Source organism: Gavia stellata, chromosome 5 (assembly GCF_030936135.1).
Source record: "Gavia stellata isolate bGavSte3 chromosome 5, bGavSte3.hap2, whole genome shotgun sequence".
Lineage (NCBI taxonomy): Eukaryota > Metazoa > Chordata > Aves > Gaviiformes > Gaviidae > Gavia > Gavia stellata.
The window spans coordinates 20571770-20584600 of NC_082598.1; the positions used below are offsets into that span (position 1 = coordinate 20571770).

The 12831-nt window shown below is 41.0% G+C and overlaps 1 protein-coding gene across 1 annotated transcript in view; it reads right to left on the reverse strand.

Moving 5' to 3' along the window:
- The window catches only part of CCDC149 (coiled-coil domain containing 149), a 55456-nt gene that overhangs the window by 4983 nt on the left and 37642 nt on the right, over window positions 1-12831 (reverse strand). The window contains exons 10-12 of the mRNA XM_059817573.1: window positions 8915-8991; window positions 7525-7557; window positions 3724-3831 (exon numbers count right to left, since the gene is read on the reverse strand). Of these exons, the coding sequence (XP_059673556.1) occupies window positions 3724-3831; window positions 7525-7557; window positions 8915-8991 (218 nt within the window). The remainder of the gene's footprint in view (window positions 1-3723; window positions 3832-7524; window positions 7558-8914; window positions 8992-12831) is intronic.

Consider the following 12831-nt stretch of genomic DNA (forward strand, 5'->3'; position numbering starts at 1 on the left):
CAGAGCTACGCAATACAGGAGCCTACCGTCTTTATCAGACCCGCCTCACTTATAATTTGGGAGCTGCTGAGTGAGTGAGACAAGGGTTGGCATGAAGGGAACAGACACTCTTACTACCAATTAAGGAAGTTAGGAATGCTACTCTGAAGAGCTGGAATTTAAGTCTGTGGAAAAGGCAAGGATAAATTAACTTTCAAAAGATGATCATCCACTGGATCTAATCCTCATTATCTGACTGCTCAGCTGGAAACCTAGGAGCTTGATTTGCAATACCACTCTGTTCATGCATATCTGAACACATGCTCAAAGTGCTCCAAAAAGAGTCAAAACTTATGTACCTCAAATTGGCACTTGAAATTAGCAGGGATTCTATCTTATGCTTCGCGTGCCTCAGTTTCCTCCCTCTACAGTAGGTAACACCATCCCATCACCTTGCTGCAATTTTCTGAAGATAAATTGTTTCAAAGCACTAGAACACCAGAGAAAAGTTCACAGAAAAACAGTACTTTCATCTTCAGGGAATGCTTGAAATAGCACACAAGCAATACAGCAGGAACAATGCGCTCAACAATGAAGAGGAAAAAAACCTGAATAGCTGTTCATTAGCAGCTGTGATGTTCAAGCACCATCTATCCCACTGCACTATCCATCCTGTGCATTGGACAAAGTGAGATTTGGCGGCACAAGACAGTCTTTAATTCATACGATTGTACTATGTCATTATGCATTTTCACACAGGAACTGCGCACTATATCCTACAGACTTACATCCAGCTTAACTGAAACAATGATAACAAGTACAGACTAAAACACGCCTTGATGAGATCAGGGTAAGCAGATAGGTTAGTTAAAAAAAAGCCTGAAAAAGCCCTCTGATTAACTGTAGATCTAGCTAGTGCAACATTTCATGTATTATAGAATGTTCTGATAAAGAATGTATGTTAGTGCAAAAGCTAAAAATGTTTCCTGGGCCAAACAGGCATCAAATACCAATGGTACTATTTAAAGGACCATAGCTGACCGATGTGACATCAGACCTAGTATTTAAAGATACGTAAGAAATTCATTGCTATTCTGCTTATCAACTGTTTTCACTCAACTGATCGTTCAACTAATAGGAAAATAAAAATGGTTTTGTTTTTATTTCTGGAATACTTTTAAATCAAGGGCATACTTGCTTGGTAAACGCAGGCAGATGAACACATTCCTATATTCTTCCCAGCTGCCAAGCTCCCCCAGATTTTGGAAGTACACTGTATAGATGAAAAATTGCAATATGCACCAAGCTCCTAAAACTCAACAACAGACAGTCATTCTCCATGCAGAGTGGCACAAAAGGTGATGCAGTGTATCACTCCCTTATAGCTGCTGACTGCAGAGGAGCTGTGTGACTCCAAGTGCAGGGACATGCCCTACAGCTGAAAACACGCTGCTTCCTTTCCAGGCTTCGAAGGGAAGATGGCAGCCCTAAACATCCTTCAGAAAAAGGATCTGGAGCAACGTAAGAAGTTATTGCTGCTCCACCTACTGCTAGAAGCTACAGCGTCCCCCGCACAGCTGGAAGTATATATGTGCTCATCTGTGCCATTGAAAAGTTGGACCAGTTTAAATAAGCTATCACAGAGGTGAGTTTTGTCTGAGTTCTCACTGCGGGTTATCAGGTATACTGAGCCACGTGCAAAGGAAAAAACCAAGCTGTTTGTGCAGGCAGACCAGTAATTTCTTAACCTACTCCAGTTTAATGACAGGATTTCTGTGCTTGATCATGGCTCTCTTACGGTTATAGGATGGGGAGGGGGAAAGAGGTTGACAACCTACTGGGAGCAGATTCCTCCCATGACTGCCACAAACCTAATCCTAGTCTGCCTTCTCCTCTCCAAGGCTGTTTTATTCTACTCTTCTCTTCCCCTGCCTAGCTCTTTGCTCCTGCCCTATATCCCTTTGTTTATCCAGTCCCTACACTCACTCTGCCCATTTCTCATCCACCTTTCAATCTTTTTTAATCACACCTTGCTTTCACTGTCATCATTTTGATTCCTCGCTCCTGTGCTCTGACCTCCGCTCAGCCAGATACAAGTCCCCCCTCACTCAGACTTCCTTTAACTCCATCAATCTCCATCTACTCTAGTCTTCCCATCACTTGAGAGTCCTGATCTCTGCCTCCCTTTCCTCTCTGCTCCAATTTTTTTCCCCTCCAGGTTTACATTATCTTGAAGGAATGGTGCATATGCAGAGTTTTACCAGTGTTGACGGCAGAAAGCAAGCTCAACAGAATCATTAGTTTGGTTTTCATTGTTTTTGGCAGATGAGATCTGAAAGTGAATGGTTTAGAATGGGGTGGAAACTCCAGTCTGTTTTCTCAGGGTGGAAACCTTTTCCCCAGATTTCAAATTCCTTTCAATTATAGATATACTAAATGCTTGCATGTCTAAAAAAAAAAAAAAACCCCAAAAACAAAAAACACAAAGAAAAAAAAAAAAAAAAAAAACAAAACCAAAAAAAAGCATGTGGTCATCAGAATTTAACACCAAAAAAGTGATTTGGCTGACCTTAAAAAAATCAGCTGAAGTAGAAAACACAGCATGGAAAGCTTCAGCCCAGAGCTAAAGTTTGGCAGTGTTACAAAGCAACAGAAACAGGGGCTGATGAGATTTGACAGGCAGCTTTAATCAAAACTGTAATACCAACCTCACCTAGGACAAAATATGTAAAGGAAAGAGCATAATGTTACCAAGTAAATACTTTTGGTAACTGCAGATTTAATTAAAAATCAGTGAATAAGCAGGCAAAAATATGAATATTTATGAGTTATTATTGCTCAACTATTCACTATAGTTTCTTATTTTTAGCAAAAATATCAGCTGATCAAGATTATAAAAAATGATCAGTCTGGCTGTCAAGTTTTATCAGATGATGACATGGATAATAAAGTCAAAATTAAGCCACAATATATTTAGTTTCAGGACTAACAAATAAATTGTTTATGATGCTAGAAGGTTAGCTGAGTAAGATCTGGGCATACCAAAATTTTAGGCCCATTAAAAAGCTTATCCAAATGCCGATAGGCAAGCATAATAATCCATCTCCCATCCGTTATGAAAAAGTAAGGGGAAAAAAAAAAAAAAAAATCAAGGTTATCAGCAAAACACTATCTTCAGCTACTGTCAAATAAAGTTAAGCTTGACTTTGGAGAGATGTTAAAGCTTGCTATTGGAGAAGGATTTTTAACAAAACACATGCAAGACTATAAAAAAAAGCAGTCAATTTCTCTGGGAAAACGAGTCAGGTATTTCAATTTACCGGGCGCAATCAGGAAGCCTTTCATCTAGGTATCAGCTATAATGCAGGAAAGTGCTAAGCCAGTTCCACAGACTGCTTTCCTACTGCACATTTTAACCGAGGGAAAAAGAGCAGGAGGCAGTTAACCGTAACATAGATGGCATGAATAACTACTCACAGTATCAAGTTATCTGGCAGGGAAATTCTTTGAGGTGCAAGACCTGATCCCTAGCCCCGTGCAATCTATTCAACAGTCATTTTTCAGTTGTTTCTTTGCTATTTGTACTGGGACCATCTATCCATTTTACTTGTGGGTGATTTAGTCAATCTCTGTGACCACTGAAACTTTGCCTTCTGCTATCCCAGCATGAAAATTTATTACTTTTTATTTGGAAAGAAATGAGAGCTCAGCTCTAATCATGTTCCTTACATTCCAGGCTCTCACCTTGTACTTCAGTTTTCTGCGGCTTATCAGTAAACGCTAACAATGGTGACCTGGACCGCTGTATAACAGGCAAAGTTGGGTCACTGAATGTTATGGTATCCTTTCCACCTGAAACAATCAAAGTGTTAGAACTATTAATTCACCAATTATGTCCATTGTGCACTAATGATATTCAAACATATCCGACAATTTTTTTGCAATGTTACTGAAAAGTACAGAACAGGAAGAGCATCTCAAATGATCCTTACACAGCATGGAAAAAAATACTCTGTACTGGAGCTGGAACATGCGAGTCAAACACAGAAAAGGCGTGTGTTTTTACCTGCAGTACTGAGTAAAAGGACAGATTTTGAAAGAAGACCAGGTGCTGTATGCAGCAAATTGTATTAGCAATTAGCATTCAATTCAGAGTATCAATAATCAGATCATACCAAAAGTTTTACAAGGAGTAATGGATCATTTGCATGCTATTACCAGCAAGTGTTCAGCACTAATGCTTTACTCTCTATTTCTCTGCCTCAGTGATGAACCTGCTTGTATTATATATGGAGTTTTTACACTACAGACTCACACATGTATTATGTTACAATGCTCCCTTAAAAAAAATTTAAAAGCTTAGCATAACTAAGAACTGAGGGAGCAAACAGGTATACATTGCTGGGGAACAGGAGGGATTTTAATCTGAAAATTCCCAAAACATTTCTGGGCATTTTAGTTTTAAACCAAATGGAAAATGGCAATTTTCCAGCTCTTTTGCAGACAAAAAAGTGCAAGAAACTCTTCAGCCGAGGACTCTGCTGTAGATGCCTTTACATATTTTAGCAATACAGAAAGCAACACCTGCAGACACTTTAGGAAGTCCTCCACTATTCAGGATGCTCATGTTTTTAGTAACTGACACTACCTTAAACCTAGAGGGGAAATGGCAGGAAACGTGCAAGATCAGCTAAGCATGGTGTTTGTGTGGCATCCAGAACAACTGCCAACTGATAAGTAATGGCTGGGGAGGCCGCAAGCTACTGCTGTATTTATCTCCATAAGAATGGACATTTATGTAACAACCACTTCTCCCCTCTAAATCCGTTTGTACGTTTCACCTTAAAGCAACATCCTAAGCAACAAAGACTCTCTAAAGAGCACCAGGTCAGGAGATACCTGGAATAAATCCAGCTCTGAGAAAGTTCTGGTACCTACTAAGAAATAATTAAAGTCAAGCTGTTCCCATGGAGTCTAACTGGACTACCCCAATCCCTAACTACTTTTCAAAGTGCTGGCTGGTAAATACCTTGATCCTGAAGGTATTAATGACGTTTTTATAGCCTTAACATGTTGGAGTATATACTGCAGCAATATGAATGCAATTAATGCTTTTGAAACATGGATCTTGTCCAGCTTTGATCCCCCTGTCAAATATGCATCAGAATTCTGCCTTCACCATAGCAAGTAATAAAAAAATATTATTAACTAACAGCAAAGTAGAGAACCCCCAGTCTAAGGCAAAATTAATTAAAATGAAAAAAAAAAAAAGCAAAACAAATCTGATGGCTGTTTCAAAATGCAGAAGCCCCTAGATGGATGTACTTTTGTGTAACAGTGAAGGAATTTTGTGTTGGGAGAACCAAATCATTCAGGGAACTAGTGGTATGAAAACATCCAATAGATACTCACATGCAGTCAAAAGTAGCCACGTATCCAACAAGATACAAAAGAATCCAACAGAGGAAGTAAAATTCACAAAGATGATGAATAAAAAAAATTGGGGGGGGGGGGGGCTTTAACAGGAAAGTAGAAAGCAGAGTCTTATTCTTTTTTTTTTTAATGAAAAAAAAGTAAAGCCTGAGCTAAAGTCCCTAAGGATTACAAGACAAGCTTCAAAAAAGAAACTTCTTGACTTCCAGCCAGCAATTACACAGTAAACACATTTACTTTCACATTTTTCTCTGAAAACCAACTTTGTTACAGAAAATAAAGCTAAGTTCAGTATCCACACATCTAAGCAACAGATGTGGTCCAAAGAGTCTGATGCATATTTATTTATTAACAGTGACTCACATCCATTCATGAAGGAGGGACATGGGGGTATTGCTGCACTATATTTTATGAATCATGATCTGAAGCTGGATTACACACAGGGAATTTCAATTAGCTGCTGTGTAAGCTCAATTTCATAACTTATATAGCTTTGTGTTCCTCTATTTAAATAATTTTTCAAGGACTTTAGTGAAAAGTATACAGATCTCAGAATAAGTAGACAAATAAGTTTTCAGTAGCAGTAAATTCTTCATTTTCTTCTCCAGGGTTAGGTATCCTCTTATAACTGCCACTGCACCCTACACCGCTGTAACTGGCTATACCCACAGCAGCTGCTGAGCCCATTAATTCTACCTTGCCTCTGCTTCACACTGATTACTGCAGAGCAAGAGACAGTGCTGAAACTTTCTTATCATTCCAGACAGCAAAAAGCTGAGTCACAGTTGGCTCTTTTCTTAGGCTTTTTTCCAGTGGAAATTGGGAATTTTCAGGAAATGATAGATTTTTAAAAATACAGAATTACTTATCTGAATGTCTAGTGACATCAAATTGTGAAAGGAACAAGATGGTGTTCCCTATATACTATTACTGAATACATTTAACATATTGTGCATGCATATTTGACCCACAATGTACCTAAGACGAAGCAAAGAATTAAATGCTTCTGTGAACATCACATTCTCAAGGCAAGTACGCTCATAAAAAGAAAATCAGAGCCAAATCTATGCCCAAGCTTGCTTTCTTTTCAGCAATGAACCTCGCAAGAGAGTCATTTAATTAAAGCCCATTTTCCAAACAGGGAAAGCTAAAGTTTGTGGCAGGCAGAACTTCTAAAGAAAATGAAATATGCTACCAGTTTCACCATTTCAAAAATTAAATATGCACTTCCTCTTGATTTAGCTTCCCCGTAGTTCTTTCATGCATTGTTCAAAAAGCATATGACAAATATGTCACCTACCAAAAAATTAGAAGCAGTCAAGCTCTTTTTTCAATAGGATGAAGTTTATTAACATCATTTACCAACACCATTTGGAAGATATTAATATCATGGTGACAGCGGATGTTATATATGCTGTATGGACAATGATGCCTAAGTAGGAACATTAACTTCAGATTAAAAACCTGCAATTTATAACGTGCATTTCTTTCAGCACTAGACTGAACATGAGCTTTGATCTGCGTATTTTTTCCAATGACAAAAAGTTCAACTCACAACCAAACAATGTTTTTTTCTCTCTGGATTTAAGACTGACTAGATGAGACACTCTCCATGTTCTGCTCCTCACCCAAACCAACATTCAGCTGCAGAGTCCACTGTGGTAGTTCCCACACTATTTGTTACACGCTGCTGTTTTATAGAGTGGAAGCTTTCCACACTCTGAAAAGAAAACTGGTGACCCACCAGGTGTTGCAAGGCTCTTTCTGATCACCTTGGGACTAGCGTGCACTTGGAAACAAAAATGCACTCTTGATCTAAAAGGTAAGCAGCAAATCAACAAACCTTGGGGCTCAAGAGAACTCGCAATCCAGTGTAAAATTCCTTTACAACTATTTAAGATCATCCTTTCTTACTATTTTCCTCAATTTAAAGGAATTGTCTTGTAGAGCAGTCTCTATTTCTCTTGTGGTCATCTAACTCACTTGACTGAACATCTTAATCTGTCGGATATAAAAACGTTCAGATAACATTTCCATTTATTTACATGCAGTGACAATATTTAACGTACTGCTAAAATCAGTTACTAAAAATATATGTCAAGCAGAACCTACTCCCAAATCCCACTGAGACATTGTAGCTCAGGCCTTCAGGCAGCAAAAGAAAGGAAGGAAAGAGACAGTTGTTATTGTATAAACATTAATTTGATGTCTTACCCACATAGACCAAAAATGGTGCAAGAAGTTCCCACTGTTCCATTTTTTTAAATACATTTTGCAAAGATTAGAAACGCTGCATTTATTAGTATATGAATTTCATGGAATGCTGTTTTTGGAAAAAAAACCCCAAACCTGCAGTATCTTATTCTGGTGAGTTTATGATACACATTTGTACTAATGTACAAAACCGCATTAGGAGGGTCTTAGACAAGTATTTCACCTGCATCTTTTGGAGAATGTGGGGAGGGACAAATGCACTAAGTACACTGTGTATGTTAGGTGACTAAGAGTAATCAACGGAAACAAATTTGGGACCTTCAGTTCTGGAAAGCGTCAATAAGAGAGCCAGTTCCAGAAAGGTGATTGAGAATGCGTACAACGGGCAAGCTAAGGTGGAAGTACACCACATCAGGCCAAATGGTTGAACAGTGTAGGTTTGTCAGAAGGTCTCTTCAGCTTTGTCAAATGTTTTCTTCTAGATGGAAAGGTTAGGTGGAAAAAACACAGAGACAAAAAACTAGAAGCCTAAACCACACTATCTCCCACCCCCAGCAGCACTGATAGGAAGCTGTAAACAACAAAGCCTAATGATGCAAACACCAACAATGGAGTAGCATAATTTATAGTGGTTAAAGAAAACACAATTAGGTGTAATGGGAAGAAAAGAAGCAAAAAGTAAATGTAAATTAAATATTGCACATTTTCCTAACAATGAGGTCTATTAAGACGCAGATTAATCTCCCATTACTCGAGTAATTCAAAACCAAATACAATACTTAAGATGCTATGGGGAATAAGCCTGTTCTGGAGAGATGGACTAGAAAATTTATGATCATTTACATTTCCAATTTCTTTGAGTTTATGATTTTACAGAAAAACATTAAAAATATGGCGATAAAATCCATGGAAGTTAAAAGAAGTACAAAATTAATAAATAAAATCTGTTGAAAAATGTAACGGCCAATATCCTGTATACCATTTTATACAACTGTTTAAATAAAATAATCCTTTTTTTTTGCCTGCAGACTATGGAGACAATTTGATTATTTCTAGTATTTAAAACTTTTTTTTTTTCCAGTATACATATTTGATTTAGAGTTTAAAGAGTCTAGTGATTTTTGGTTTCAACTTAACAATTATTAGAGGTTTCTAATTACGCAAATGTGCTGAACAGCACATTCGCAGAATAACTGTCATTAAAAAAATTGTAGCCAAGCTTTTCTTAAATGCAAATATACCCTCGAAAACTAAATAATGCAAGCTGTTCTCTTGAATTTTTACTAACCTGGAAGACTCCACAAGCCAGCAATTTCCAAAGTTCTTAATTTCTTTTCTAGTTCTGCCACTCGATTACCTAGAATTCTTCAGAAACAGAAAACAAAAACAAAAGCCAGGGCTGGTCAGCTGAGATGAGATTCCTTATTATCCTAAGGTAACCAAAGCCCAACTGCTTACATGACTACAGTTGAATTTTTAACTTGTTACTTTACTAGTGCAGTAAACCTGTATACAGTCATCCCTCTTCACTAACAGCAATGGACAACCTCCCCCAGAGTTAAAAGAAAATGAAATATAGTTGTCTAATCTATCCCATGGATACCCTCTTCCCGGGTACTTTTAATTTCTCTACAGCTAAAACCAGAAGGTAAAAGCTATGCAGACAAAATATGGAAAACTCAAGACAACATCTAGGTTGATTTTGAAGTTCTAAGACACAATTTTGGCCTAGTCCTTTGTTCAGAGGTTTCTCTATCACTAAGATTGCTTAAAAAGCCAAGGAATATCTTTTCCACTACATCTTTTCTTCTCAAAGAATGGTTTGGGTTGGAAGGGACCTTAAAGACCATCTAGTTCCAAGTCCCCTGCCATGGGCAGGGACACCTTCCACTAGACCAAACTGCTCAAAGCCCTGTCCAACCTGGCCTGGAACACTTCCAGGGTTGGGGCATCCACAACTTCTCGGGGCAGCCTGTTCCAGTGCCTCACCACCCTCATGGTGAAGAATTTCTTACTCATAGCTAATCTAAATCTACCCTCTGGCAGTTTAAGGCCATTCCCCCTTGTCCTGTCACTACATGGCCTTGTAAAAAGTCCCTCTCCAGCTTTCTTGTAGGCCCTCTTCAGGTGCTGGAAAGCTGCTCGGAGGTCTCCCCGGAGCCTTCTCTTCTCCAGGCTGAACAAGCCCAACTCTCTCAGCCTGTCTTCATAGGAGCGGTGCATACAGTTGACTTTTTGGGCTGCAAGCGCACGCCGCCAGCTCACATTGAGCTTCGCATCAACTGATACCCCCAAGTCCTTCTCCTCGGGGCTGCTCTCAATCCATTCTCCACCCAGCCTGTATCTGTGCTTGGGATTGCCCCGACCCACGTGCAGGACCTTGCACTTGGCCTTGCTAAACTTCATGAGGTTTGCATAGGCCCACCTCTCGAGCCTGTCAAGGTCCCTCTGGTGGATGGGATCTCTTCCCTCCAGCGTATTGACCGCACGACACAGCTTGGTGTCGTTGGCAAACTTGCTGAGGGTGCGTTCGGTCCCACTGTCCGTGTCGCTGACGAAGTTACACAGCGCTGGTCCCAGTACCGACCCCTGAGGAATGCCACTCATAACTGGTCTCCACTTGGACATCGAGCCATTGACCTCAACTCTTTGAGTGCAACCATCCAGCCAATTCCTTATCCACCGAGCGGTCCATTCGTCAAATCCATGTCTCTCCAATTTAGAGACAAGAATGTCACGTGGGACAGTGTCAGATGCTTTGCACCAGTCCAGGTAGATGACGTCAGTTGCTCTTCCCTTATCCACCAACGCTGTAACCCTGTTGCAGAAGGCCACCAAATTTGTCAGGCACAATTTGCCCTTAGTGAAGCCGTGTTGGCTGTCACCTATCACCTCTTTGTTTTCCATATGCCTTAGCTTAGTTTCCAGAAGGATCTGCTCCATGATCTTGCCAGGCACAGAGGTGAAACTGACTGGCCTCTAGTTCCCTGGGTCTTCCTTTTTTCCCCTTTTTAAAAATGGGGGTTATGTTTCCCTTTTTCCAGTCAGTGGGAACTTCACCAGACTGCCACAACTTCTGAAATGTGATAGATAGTGGCTTAGCAATTTCATCCGCCAGTTCCATCAGGACACATGGAAGCATCTCATCAGGTCCCATGGACTTGTGCACCTTCAGGTTCCTTAGGTAGTCTCGAACCTTATCTACTCCTACAGTGGGCGGTTCTTCATTCTCCCAGTCCCTGCCTTTGCCTTCTGTGACTTGGGTGGTGTGGCTTGAGCACTTGCTAGTGAAGACTGAGGCAAAAAAAGTCATTGAGTACCTCAGCCTTCTCTATATCTCAGGTAACCAGGCCTCCCGTTTTCTTCTGAAGAGGGCCCACATTTTCCCTAGTCTTCCTTTTATCACCGACGTACCTATAGAAGCTTTTCTTGTTGCCCTTGATGTCCCTGGCCAGATTTAATTCTATCAGGGCTTTAGCTTTTCTTACCTGATCCCTGGCTGCACAGACAATTTCTCTGTATTGCTCCCAGGCTACTTGTCCTTGCTTCCACCCTCCATAGGCTTCCTTTTTGTGTTTGAGTTTGTCCAGGAGCTCGTTGTTCATCCATGAAGGCCTCCTGGCATTTTTGTGTGACTTCTGCTTTGTTGGGATGCATCGCTCCTGAGCTTGGAGAAGGTGATCCTTGAATATTAACCAGCTTTCTTGGGCCCCTCTTCCCTCCAGGGCTTTATCCCATGGTACTCCACCAAGCAGACCCCTGAAGAAGCCAAAGTCTTCCCTCCTGAAGTCCAGGGTAATGAGCTTGCTGTGCGCCCTCCTCACTGCCCTAAGGATCTTGTACTCCACCATTTCATGGTCACTGCAGCCAAGGCTGCCCTTGAGCTTCACATTCCAGCCCCTCCTGGCTGGTGAGAACAAGGTCCAGCACAGCTCCTCTCCTTGCTGGCTCCTCTATCACTTCGAGAAGGAATTTATCATCAACGCATTCCAGGAACCTCCCAGATTGCTTATGCCCTGCTGTGTTGTTCTCCAACAGATATTGGGGTGGTTGAAGTCCCCCATGAGGACCAGAGCTTGTGAACGTGAGGCTGCTCCTATCTGTTTGTAGAGGCCCTCATCTGCTCAGTCCTCCTGGTCAGGTGGCCTGTAGCAGACACCCACTATAATGTCACCTGTCCCTGCCCTCCCTTTAATCCTGACCCATGAGCTCTCGGTCTGCTTCTCATCCATCCCCAGGCAGGGCTCCATGCACTCCAGCTGGTCCTTGACATAGAGGGCGACACCCCCTCCTCATCTCCTCTGCCTGTCCTTCCTAAAGAGCCTGTATCCTTCCATTCCGACACCCCAGTTATAGCAGCCGTCCCACCATGTCTCCGTGATGCCAATAAGATCATAACCCTGCAGGCGTGCACACATCTCTAACTAGTCTTGTTTATGCCCCATGCTACGTTCGTTTGTATAGAGGCATTTAAGTTGGGCCCCTGTTGAAGCTGACTTACTGGCTGGAGTGGCTGGAATTCCTTTGTGCTGCTCTTGAGGTGCTCTCCTGCTGACCTGTCATCCTTCTCCAGGCTCTGGGCATCTGCTGCTGGTCCTGGCATCAAATTGGTAGGAGTGGGGTGGATTGAGGTTCCCCTCCCCCAGCAACTTTAGTTTAAAGCCCCCTTCACCAGCTTGGCAAGCCTATGATTGAAGATCCTCTTCCCCTTCTCTGACAGATGGATCCCATCAGCTCCTAGCAGACCAGGTGCTGAACTCTGTTTTCTACTTTACTAAAAAGCTTCAAGCTCTTTAGTGCCTTTACCACCCACTCTTAGTTTTCACTGCATTTCTTGGGTCATCTCTTCGTTTGTATCTGATTCCTACACAAATACTATTTGCAGTTAGCTCTCCTGCAGGATTTAAATTTTAGTCTTAATTCTCTCCCAGGATCAAATGAAAGATTTCTATATTGCAAAGAGAGCTCTTTTTTCCAACGAATTTTTGAAAGTGTTTCTCTCACAGGCACAGCAAGTTTCCTGGAGTTAAAAGTCCTTAAGTGAATCCAAACAATACTCAACAGAGTGAGAAACCTAGATGAGGCAGCAATTCTAAACATGACAGCAGAGATAATGGACATCAAGTTTTACTCATCAAATTACAGCAAGAGGATAAGTCAGTTAAATTTGAACTGAATGCTGAGAAGCAGCATATTACAACACAG